At 41.0% G+C, this 12,251-nt stretch overlaps 1 protein-coding gene across 2 annotated transcripts in view; it reads right to left on the reverse strand.

Annotated features, from left to right (window-relative positions):
• ralgps2 (Ral GEF with PH domain and SH3 binding motif 2) overlaps nucleotides 1-12,251 on the reverse strand; it is a 75,874-nt gene that overhangs the window by 34,497 nt on the left and 29,126 nt on the right. For both annotated transcript variants that reach the window (XM_080878396.1, XM_080878395.1), the window contains exons 6-8: nucleotides 3,875-3,958; nucleotides 700-789; nucleotides 504-596 (exon numbers count right to left, since the gene is read on the reverse strand). In XM_080878396.1, the coding sequence (XP_080734522.1) occupies nucleotides 504-596; nucleotides 700-789; nucleotides 3,875-3,958 (267 nt within the window). The remainder of the gene's footprint in view (nucleotides 1-503; nucleotides 597-699; nucleotides 790-3,874; nucleotides 3,959-12,251) is intronic.

Below are 12,251 nucleotides of genomic sequence, written 5' to 3' on the forward strand. Positions count from 1 at the left end.
AGTGGAAAGATTTTACCATAAAAATATTTTTAAAAGAACCTCCTGTGGTTTTGCAGACCAGAGTTCAAGAAATTTCCAGCATTACATCACAACATCATTATGTTATTATGTAACTTCTACATCTTCGCTGAGAACACTGACAGACATGTTTGTAAAACAGACACTGATTTAAAATTGAATAATGAATTCAAAATGTTCACCATCCATAAAGATCGTGTCAAGTTCGTGTACAGATACTTGGCATTTCACTGAGACGCTGACATCTTTCTAAAAGTAATCAGAGTTCAAGGGAAGTGTATTTGTTAACGTCTCATTTTCCTTGTGAAATTAAAGTTTCTGAAAGTTTTAACTCTTTTATTCATTACGCCATGTCACTTGTGCTACTTTTATTATTCTCCGTTTATGTGTCCAGTGTTTTGGTGCAGGCTTTGGGGAAATTCCTGCTTATTGACAGCACTCTACTAATAAACTTGTGACATCAAAGCACAGCAAATATTACTCACCGCCCAAGTTTTGGTTAGCCTGAAGATGGGAGCACTTTGTAACGCTGACACCACTGCCATTACCGCATGGAGGTTGTTCATGTCACACAGTTTCTGTGAGTAGTAGTAGAGTACATCAAACATACATGAAGTTGAATTGGTACAGCAAACATTCGTGTGGATAAAACAAAGTCATGTCCTGGGTGGACTTGTGTACCTTGGCAGTGCGAATATACAGACTCAGCACCTCGGCTCTGATCTTCAACGTCTGTGCATGGAGGATCTCTCGTACCACCCAGAAACTTGTCTAGAAAAGAAAAGAAAACAAACAAAAAAAAAATACTCACAAACAAGGACTACAAATGACCAAGTATTACAGAAAATCCCTTTCAAGTAGGGACAAAGGGTAGTTCTGCTTCACAAAATCTCCTGATTTTGAATCGAGAGCCAAGACTTGAAGACCTGTGTGACAACTCTTAATTAAAACGGTTATAAAGCAGAGCACCAGAGCGCATGGCAAACTGCAGAAACGCTACATTAGTCAATTGGAAATTAGCTCTAGAGTAAAAGAAAGACCTTCAGAGAAAAATCCAGCTGATGCACAAGGGATACGCACGACAACTCCTGATACTTCAGCTAAGAAAGCAGGAGGAAACAGGGAATACGTGTCTTTAGAGTAGTTGGCTAGACCGAGAATGATGTTGGAAACCTGTCTCTTTAGGGAGAGCGCTGGCAAACCAGAGCTCTGATTACACATGCACGCAGACAGACAAGTCAGTGAATCAATCAGTGTTTAAGCTCCTGGGAGAAGAAGAGAATGGAAAGAGGAAAAGGGAGAAGAGTAAAAGAAGAAGAGGGGTAATGGGAGGGGAAGTTAGCTTCAACGCCACAGGGCTCTAAGGGCTTCAAAGCCAACAGCTGTCTGCACATTGTGTTCTGATAAGAGACGAAGACTGACCATCCCTACTGTTTCGTCGAACACAAAAAACTCTTTATCTCTTTCAGTTTCTGAATTACTTTCTGACTTTTCCACTTGCACATTAACTGGCTTTGCCTATGTGGTCAACGTTCCTTTTTGTGTGTCTCCATCTACAAATTCAGTGTGTGTGTGCGGCAGCTTCACTGTGCTTTTAAACAGTCAGGCTGTGCATAAATCCTAACCTATAGCTGTCTCTGCAGACTTTTTCCTGGAAACAGCACTGAGACTTGTTTCAGAGGTGAGGTGAGGAGCTCAGGAGTGAACAGATAAATTCATTCTCCCTCACCATGTCCTGTCTTATAAACACATATTACTATGAGGTAGCATTGACAGGAAACAGAGCCATGTGCTTTTAATTTTCACCGTTTCACATTAAGCTTTATGGGAAAGGATGATGAAAATGGACAGAAGACACACAGCACAGATGGTGGACCCCGACTCCACTGGCGTCCACTTTAATATTCATCTACTGCTTTGAGGAAATGACCTCCCATAAAGAAGCAGCTCCCACTTTCAAAATGAAAAACTGAAATCCTGTTACATTTAACTTTCGCCTCATCTATGCAGTAGAAAAGACTTTCCAGTAAATGACTAAATTTGATTCCAATCTGGGAGCAAAGCATGCTGTAGCTTCACATTTAGGTTCCTCAGCGGTCTAACTTGATATCTGAGGTCAATCTGGACGGAGCATGGCTCCAAAAATCACGATCCCTTTGGGGTTCGTTACAGAGCATGTGCCTGTGTCTGCTTTGGCCTCAAAAACTGTGCAATGATTCATTCATTCATTTATTTATTCATTTTCAGGCACAACAAATACCTATATTGAACATAAAATACACAAAACAAAAAACAAAACTTGCCTGAAAAAGGAGTGGGACGAAGAAAACTTATTAAATCCCACCCCTATACTCACTCATCAACAAAAAAAAACCAATAAACTTCCCGCAGCTACGCCCATCATTGCATACAGACCCATCAACAGCCCCGGGCAGATACAAGCATGATGAGATCACTCATGACAACAGCGCTCTAGATAGTTGCATTCACAAAGTGCTCAAGTGTGCCTGAGAGAGGGCTTCCCAGACAGGGCCGTGTCTGTAAGGGTATGCCTTGAAACAACGATGATGTTTTCGGGACTGTGTTTATGACCGTATCAATGCCTCCAGATGGAGCTACAAGGCCCCAAGATCTCAATAATCATAAATAAGAGGAAGCAGACAGATCCAAACATGAGCTGATATGTGGAGTGACCAACTAATGACCTGAGGAGAGAAAAATAAAGGATCGAGACCAAGATTTGGCTAACGATGGGAACCGCAGCTGATGATGGTATGATCCAGATGTGCTGCTAACGTATGTTCCATAGTAAAGATGAGTTCGGGAGGGGGAAAAAAAAAAAAAAAAAAAAAAATCACAACAATTCTAATTTGTTTAGGTTCATGACCATTACATCTTTATTAACCATCTGATTCCTTGTTTATTCAATAAAAAGGTCCCAATTTGTCTCTACAGAAAACTAAAGAACAATTAAAGTGCACTCATCATATTGTATCAAATGAGCTAGCCAATTCTTTTCTGCTTCACTGGCTCCGAAAGCAGTGTGCCAACAAAACAAAGACCGGAGGACAGAGAATATGGCTTTAGCTCAATTACGGGGCTTTCTGGGACTCTCTGTCCTCCCAGTCCAGGTTCCATTATCCAAAAAGCTCATTTTCCTTGGCTGCCGGCAGCTGTGTGTGTTCAGCTAACATCTTGAATCCCTGTTTGGGGTGTGCTATACATGGAGAAGTTTCCACAGCAACGCATTCCAGTTAGATAATCTCATATTAGTACTGGAGGGCAGTAAAGAGGGTCCCAGAGGAATTTGGCAGAAACACTGGAAGTGGATTAAAGGGCACCGCTACCCCTTGAAGCATTACCAACAACTTCCTGTTTGATGATGTCACGGGGCACTGAGGGATCAAGCCAGACGCACTCCTACAAGCACACATGCAAAACCCCATGAATGCCAGAAAGAAGGAAAAACCAAGGACAAGAAAAAATGAAGGGGGAAAAAAAAACAAAAGCTACTTTTCCTCAAAGCAGCATCACCTGGGGACCATTTATGATATATATAACTCTGTCAATAGCAGGGAGGTGACATAAGGGACTATAAAGAGCTGCCATGACAAACAGTTTAAAACAACCACCTCTGGGAAAGCAAAGTTGATGATTTGGTACATGGAAGAATGAAAGCAGGGGATGCAGTGGAAAGAAGAACTTTATTCCCTCCATTCCTGGATAGCCAAGACACATAAATCTATAAACTTAGAGCAGGACTGTTTCTCATCCTTTTTTCCTTCTTTCTCTGTTGAGGCTTTAGAATGATTTGAAATAAAAGGGCAATAAGTGTAAATGGTGATCCCCGTCTCACCTGGTTGAACCTGCAGGTAAAGGCCACAACATTTGGAGCAGAGCTGTGCTTCTCCTTCTTGTTCCAGCCACAACTTGACAGCTCCTGAAATCACAGAATCGGGGAAATAAAGATTATGTAGCGAGTCACAGATCTTTTTTTGCATACGCCAGCATTTTATTTGATGTATTTAACAGTCTAGTCAGGGTCACACTGTGGGGAGAGTACCAGAGGTAGGGAGCACAACGTAAGAGGAGAAAAACACAGATGAGAACGGGAAAACCGCTGAAGACAAGATCGAGGCAAAGGTTCGGACAGATTAATGAACTGCTGCCCAAAACAACATGTTCTTCATCAGTAAAGTCTGCGCTTTCCACTGATACACGTTTTCATCTAGACGAGGATCTTCAAAAATAATTAGTCTCCTGAACAATAAATTGATGGATACAAATTACCTGCTGGTAAGCTTATCCATGTTCTAAACTCACCGCTTTCGATAACAGACAAACAACACCTCAAGGAAGGTATTAGCAACAAGCATTCAAGGATTCAGTGAAGAACGAGGACAGCATGTTGTAAACAATTGCCTTTGACAACAAATGAGTGTAAAATGAATAACGTCAACTTTTCTTTAAACTGATGCAAAATGTGTGCCTCTCAATCCAGATGAATATTATCAAAGACTTAAAAGGATTCTTCGTAAAGGGGTGCAAAGACAGTCAGGACCAGACAAAAAAACAAAGTAGCAAAACAGAAAAAACTTAAGTGTTAGCTTCTAATCATTGTTTTTCTAGTCATTTTTCCTCTTTTTGTGTCATTAAAAATAAATCTGATGCTCACTTCAACCAACTGATGGCAGTTGTGCCGTGGCAAAACCAAAGCACAGAACAATGGTAACAATTTAAATTAAGACATTTTGGTGCAAAGGTGCAATTGTTGCACACTGAGGATTTAAATAAGCACAAGCAATGTATTTTGCTGAGCTTAAAAACATAAAGACACTAAAATGTAAAAGTACTGACACACATGTAAGAGGATGTAATTAGCACTGGAATGGCTTTTGTCATCGTGGATCATTTTAATGTGGGCAACTGAAATGCCTGCTCACTGATTTTCTGTCAAAACATTCTCAATTAATCACTTCAGCACAAAGAGGAGCAGCAGCTTCAGCTGCTTTGGAAAATAATTAGGGTACATGTTATCGAAAGGAAAAAAAAAGTGATTTTTGGAAGGTAAACAAAGAAAATCCCCTCCTAAAAGACCAATTTCTTTCTGAATACCAGGCCAGAGTGAGTGTGGCTTTCTGCTGATGTCCTCAGCGATTAGGTAAAGCTGGAGACCACACACTGCACTGCAACAGGAACCCGGGACCTCGTATGGCCCCTGCAGGCTGTCCACAATCCAGGGACACTGACATAACAGTAGGAAAAATGTTGCGCAAGCTCTCCTGCTAATCCCTGCCAGCATGGCTGAGTTAGGCTACAATATAAGCAGCTGAAAGAGACTGCTGCTCCCCCACACAATACCCCCTGTGAGGCAGTCAGACTGTCTGGAAGTAGCAATCTCCACCCAACTGCTCGCAGCTCCCTGAACTGGACCGTATCACCGTGTCTACTTCTAAAGAGAAGCTGTGCTCGTTCAACGGTGAGTCTCCAAGCTGAATCCGCCGGTGGGAGCAAAGATACAACATATCAAATACAGATGTTAAAAGCAGACACTCGTGCGTGGGCGAGGTGATGCTTGGGATCCATTTTGCCTGAGTCAGGATGAGGATACAAGTAAAGGAAAAAGGAGTGCAATGGAGCAAAGATGCAGGCACAGCAGTGAGGCTGTAAAATAAAACACTGCAGAAACCCTAACACAGCATCTTCCCACAAGGTTTTATTAGACCACGCGGGGACTCCGGTGTGTTTAACTGTGCCGTCCCCGTCACAGGATACAGCTAAAATAGTGCCCTAATTGTTTATTTTACATCAGTCCTTTTCAAATAATTGCTTCCTTGTGTCCTGACATAATGCCAATCATTTTTCTCTCCTTCACTTCCACATAACTTTGGTGATGACTCCTAAAACAAACACACAGTTAGGAAGTGGTAGCGCTAGTGTGCTCAAACCACCACTTGCCCACCCAGGTAGGCTGAACACCTGAAAAGGGGGCATACAGACAGACGTTGGTGTTTTGTCGTCACTCGGGAAGGCGACAAAATTTAAACAACTTGTACAAAACCTTCATCACTAAACCACCTGGGCCAGTCTTCTAATTTAACCACCCATCCGTGTTTGAAATCATTTAAGTCCAGTTTCCTCATGTGAGACCATTAGGCCATTAGGATTTTATTCCCTTTATTTTTCCTAGGTCCTTTATAGCCTTATTACACACTAAGGCACCACAAACTCTGACAACAGTTGAGTGTTTGGAGAAGGGCTTTCACAAAGCAGCTCTGGTAAGGAGAGGGTTTAAAATTCTGCAGTAAAAGAGTGCAGTAAAAGAAAGGAAAAAAAAAACCGTCTGCTACGCCAAACCACAGACAGCCTGTCGTTTCCACATGCTGGTCTGGCTGAGCAGCATTTTCATTAAAGCGCAGTCCCGTGGGGCTGATAGGAGCCAGATACATTTACATTGTTGGGTCTGTACACTTAAACTAAGAGCTGTTAAAGAAATCTGAAGTCACCTCTGGCTGAACGATTGATTATACGACCTACAAGTGACAAACAATAGCCGAGGTGGTTTAAAGGGCATCATCAACCAAAGACATTAAAATAAATGAGACACCATCATCAGCCACAACAATCTTAAAACTTCTTAAAAAACGGACCATATACATCTTCATAATCACCAAAGTTTGACTTGGTTTGTTTAGCAAAAGCTAAATAAAACGATAAGCTGCTGCTTGGCCACCATTCGCGATGAGCTCGCGTGAGCTATCACAGCACTTCCTTTTTTAAAATTCTTTTATCTACTGGAAACCTGTGTCGAGATGCAAGGAAACAGTTAAAGCCCACAGGCCAAGAAAGGAAGAGCTGATGAAGATGAGAAACAGAACGGAAAGAGAAGTAACATGAGAAAGGGGAGGCAGTGAAACTGAAATGAAGCTTGATAAAAGCAGAGAGGAGACTGTAGAGATAAGAGTTTAAGTGACAGGAGGGCCGATACTGGACTCTGGTTGTCTGTGCGCCGATCGAGAGGTTAGAATCTATTGATTTGCTATTTTGTTTCTGTTGTCTTAAGACAAAAAAATAAAAAAATAAAAAAATACATTCATCTCAGACAGTCATGAACTATAGACTTGGCAGGAACTCAAGCCAGCAGCAGCAGCCCCCATTACCTGGCTATGCACACACCGTGGAAAGAATTACTTTTCTAAAAGTACATTTATTTATGTAATTCAGTACACGCATTTTATGCTTTATTATACTCAAACCAGAAGAAGCTGTGTTGCTATAAAGAAGACATCAAACTGTATTTGTCAAAGATGATATATGCTTACACAAAAATCAAATATAATTAAGACCATATTGCAGTAAAACTGGACTAAATCATCTCTGACAATGGAAAATTTGTCCATGTGGTTCTTCTGTCTCTACTACCAAAGCATTATTTTCTCCAGCTTTCATTGTGATCAACATGTCCAGATCATCATGCTGACAGGCTGCAGTGTAAAAAAGATTTCCCCCGGCGTTTGTTGTGCAGCAATAAAAGTTTAATCTCTACATTACATTACTGTGCAGATCTACAGGGACCTACAGAAACTTTTACGTGATGCTTCTCTTATAGCAGATGACACACAAATATATATCACAATGTCACCAGGAGACCAAGGCCCTGTGCAGGCTCTTGGTAAATGCATTGAGGAAATCAATGACTGGTTGTGCCACAATTTTCTCCAGCTAAACAAAAACAAAACTGAGGTAATAGTCTTTGGCGCCAAAGAAAAACGATTACAAGTCACCAGAGAACTTCAATCTATACATCTAAAAACCACAAACCAGGCGAGAAATTTGGGTGTAGTGATGGATGCAGACCTAAACTTAGAAAAACACATTAAGACAATAACAAAGTCAGCTTACTATCACCTCAAGAATATTTCAAGGATAAAAGATCTGATGTCTCAACAGGACCTGGAAAAACTAGTCCATGCATTCATCTTTAGTAGGCTTGATTACTGTAACAGCATCTTTACAGGTCTACCTAAAAAAAATCAGTCAGACAACTACAGCTCATTCAGAACTCTGCTGCTCGAGTCCTCAGTAAGACCAAAAAAGTGGACCACATCAGTCCAGCTCTGAGGTCTTTACACTGGCTGCCTGTCCGTCAGAGGATAGACTTTAAAGTTCTGATGCTGGCCTATAAAGCTCTGAATGGTTTAGGACCAAAATACATCAGTGACCTCCTGACCCAGTATGAACCTTCCAGATCCCTTAGGTCATCTGGATCCGGTCTTTTATCAGTTCCCAGAGTCAGAACCAGACACGGAGAAGCTGCATTCAGCTTTTATGCTCCTTATATCTGGAACAAACTCCCAGAAAGCCTCAGATCAGCTGAAACACTCAGTTTATTTAAATCCAGGTTGAAGACTCACCTGTTCTCAGCTGCATTTGAATAAAGCACCAAATCCACACTTTTAAGCTTAAATTTCAAAACTTACATTAACTACTGATTTTATCTACTGTTCTGATTTTATCTGTTTTGATTTTATATACTGTTTTGTTTGTTTGTTTGTTTGTTAATTAGTTAGTTAGTTTATTTGCTTGTTTTAATCAATTTTAAATCATGCTTTTTATTTGTTTTTGTTTCTAATGTCTCTGTAAAGCACTTTGAATCACCTTGCTGTTGAATTGTGCTATACAAATAAACTTGCCTTGCCTTGCCTTATAGTTGTAATTGTATGGACAGCAAAAGGGGGGGAACGTTTTAGAAAATGTTACTTTATCTGGCATCCAGGGCTGGAAGAGACTAAGCCAAGATAGGCCTGAGAAAGACAAACATAACTTGCATCCAACTACAAGTCAGCCTGTTCTGAGGATTTCTGCTCTGGGTTCTCAGACGTGAGGATCTGACATACTTTTCAGCGGTACGTAAAATGCAATCTGATAGTTCCCTGAGAATTGGAGCAAAACCTGCCAGCCAAAGCCACAAAATTACGTACTTGGCTGTTGTCATGACTGTGTGTTAAAAACAAAAAGGCAACCCTCTGCCTCTCAATCCGCTCTGCATCACTCAACTACTTTTCCCCCGCAGCTTTTATTTCATAATATCCAGCTGGAGATCTGATTATGAAATTAGAAATACCCTGCTGGGACTGAAAAACTGAGAAAACGAAGGGTGAAAAAGTCAGCCACTGTCACTTTATTTCACCTAAATTCATCTATAATTTACCTTTTTTTTTAAATTTTACTTTTCCCCCTTTTGTCAGCTGATCAACCATACTATAGCAAGCAGCTATACATTCCAGTTCAAACAATAAACACCAGCCAATGCTAAAATCCATTAGTAGTCAATACTTTGTAAGTTCAAATGAGAGAAAAAGATTTGCAACAAGACCCCCACATCCATTCCTCCCGCTCTCTCTGTGAGCCATCTTGTCACTTTAATGGCAAACCAACAGCCAAGGAACATAACAGAAATTCATTTGGGGGTTGTAGCTCAGTCTGGTCTGCAGTATAGATTATTTTACCATTGAAAAAAAATAAATATCTTCTGGTGTTTCCATTATTTATACCTGTGCTCCAAACTGAGCACAAAGACACTGACAATGCTCTCAAGCTCTGTTAATTTCTCTTTGTACTGCATTGATGAGGGTCCATTACGTAGTGGAAGTAAATTACAACAACCCTCAGGTCTGGCAGAGGTTTATGAGCTGTCACTTACGCATCATAAGAAGCAGATGTGTTTACATTCTGTGTTTGCTGTGAAGGACAGACATGTTATACTCTGATCTCTTAAACCTGACGCTCACGCTGCTTTTCCAATCAAAAGATAAATAGAATAAACTATGTTTCCTGTTCAAAGTGGCTGGCCAGACATTATAGCATCTCTCCACACCATTTTTGCTGTATATATCCACGGGTCCCGTGTAATCTTTTATAGCTATTGTGACAGACTTATCTTTTCTTCTTCATCCAGATAACTTGGCTAGACCTCTCAGGCTCTCTCTTTACGTCATGACCAAGATACACAAATTACTGAGAAGCTCTGTTCTACTATAATATTGTCTGGGGCAAATATTGCAAGGTCATGCCAGAATATCTGCTTGTGTGTCATGTATGCATGCAAGTTTCTCTCTGTGGCCTACTGTCTCACACCAGCTCTCACATTATTATGTTAAGACAGTTATGATGTGTTTATGGAGAGAGGAAAGCAAAAAAGCTAGAACACAAACACCAAAAGGTCAAGTCACAGCTACTTTATGGTCATTTCAGCCAATTTAATGTAGTTAGGGAAGTTATTAGTTAATTAAGTGCAGGACTGGAAGAACAGAGCAGCTCAACCATGAAACTGCTATTGGACAAGCTTGGATTATCTAATGTAAAAACTGCCATAAAGACATCTATAGGAAATTAAATTTAAAAAAAAATTAAATCAAAGCATTTTGCTTTAAATGCACCATTTAAAGTAATTTCCTTCTGCACATCGATACGACTTCAGATGCTTCCGCTAGGTTTAGTTCTCTCCCTGGAACACAATCACCACCAAGTGCACATTTCCATTGAACTTGCCCAAGGAGAAAACATCGAGTTAAAGGGAAGGCTGGGTCAACCTGACCCACTGAGAATCACTTGTGATGACAGATGATGAGATAAGAGAGCTGGGTCTGTGGTTACGAACCAGAATGTAAACAGCCGTTTTCTACATCCTGAGACATTTCAGGTAGAACCTTTACTCCAAAGTACTGGAATTGTGGCATAGGTCATTAAGCCGTCATGCACTGGCACAGAGTATTGAGTCATCTCTCGCCAAATTTGGCTCTTTGCAACTCTGTCCTGTTCCATCAAAAGGAAATTTAAGTTTAAAGGGCAGATGAGATCCAGCAATTAGTGCAGACGGGCACGTACAACATGCTAGTGCCCTGCTAGAGGTCATTTTATAGAGCTCATCCTGTTCCCCATTGAACAAAGGGGCAGAAACCGTCCCACTGATGGGTTTTGACCTTCTACAGCCCTGTCCAGCTCTCCTAGAGTAACTGCCTCTCTCCATGCTCTTGAGACCATGCCAGGAGACACGGCAAACCTTCTGGCGATAAACCGAATATTGATGTGCCGTCCTGGGGAGCTGGAGTACCTGAGCGCCTCGCGACACTGACTTTAGCCAAATGCAAAACTAGTCAACACTCAGAACAGATGAGAAAGGAAAAAAATGATAGTGGCCGCCACCCGTAAAGGCATTCCTTTTTTGGGTGTTGTGTCTAGTGGACCTGCTGTTAATTTCATTAACACTAAAACAGTTGAAACAGATTAACAACCCCCTCTGCTACTTAACTGACCAGATCGATATCCCAGATGTTTAATCGAGTTCATGCTATACATCGATTAAAAACTTTTCCTTTAATTTTTTTGAGGAGCGTAGGTTTGGGGGAAGAAAAAAAAAAAAAAAAAAAAAAAAAAAAAAGGCAAGATTACACAACTTAAGAAAAAAAAAAAAAAAGTAATTTAACAGTTTCCTATTTGGCCAGTGAACAGAGCGAACTGGCACTCCCGCTTGGTTTTTTTCCTCCATCATGTGTCTGTGAGGAGGGAAAGAAGGTTGACAGCACTGGAAACTCTCAGTTCTGTTCAAGCATGGACATGTACTTTTTTTTTTTTCAGCAAGTTTCCTGAAACAAAAGCACAGTGAGAGCATAAAAAGCCTTACCAGTCCACTCTACCACCTGCCAAGATCCTGCTGGGTCACTCTACATATGGTACACTACGGCATTCATCACCCTCTCAGCACGCCTCTTCAATCAGGGCAGTGGCTCCTTTCCAAATGCCTCTAGTTCACTTTCCCTTCGTTCCCACTTCACGTCAGTCTGCAAGGTACTTCACAACAAACCAAACACGACAGACAAAGCCTGCTTCTACTAAGGAACTTCCGTCTGTTCTTTTCCCTTTTTCCACTGCTCAAACACAAACTATTTGCAAGACTCAAAAGGGCATGTTGTACTATATGAAGCCTAATTCATTAAAACGTGGCTTGATATCAGGCCAGAAAGGTTATGAGCTGTTAGAAATGCAAATGTTGCACATATGCCACAGCAGGAGTCAGACTAAGCCACGCTACAATGTGCTTGTGGTCTGTATGCAGTTTTTATAAGATCACTGCGGTCAACCTTAAACATAGGTTATCCATGTCTGTCAGGAAAGGGCCTGACAGCCAACAGGGGCAAATCATGAGGTCTAACGTTCACAACAGAAAAGGTGTT

Source organism: Rhamphochromis sp. 'chilingali' (genome assembly GCF_963969265.1).
Source record: "Rhamphochromis sp. 'chilingali' genome assembly, chromosome: 3".
NCBI lineage: Eukaryota > Metazoa > Chordata > Actinopteri > Cichliformes > Cichlidae > Rhamphochromis > Rhamphochromis sp. 'chilingali'.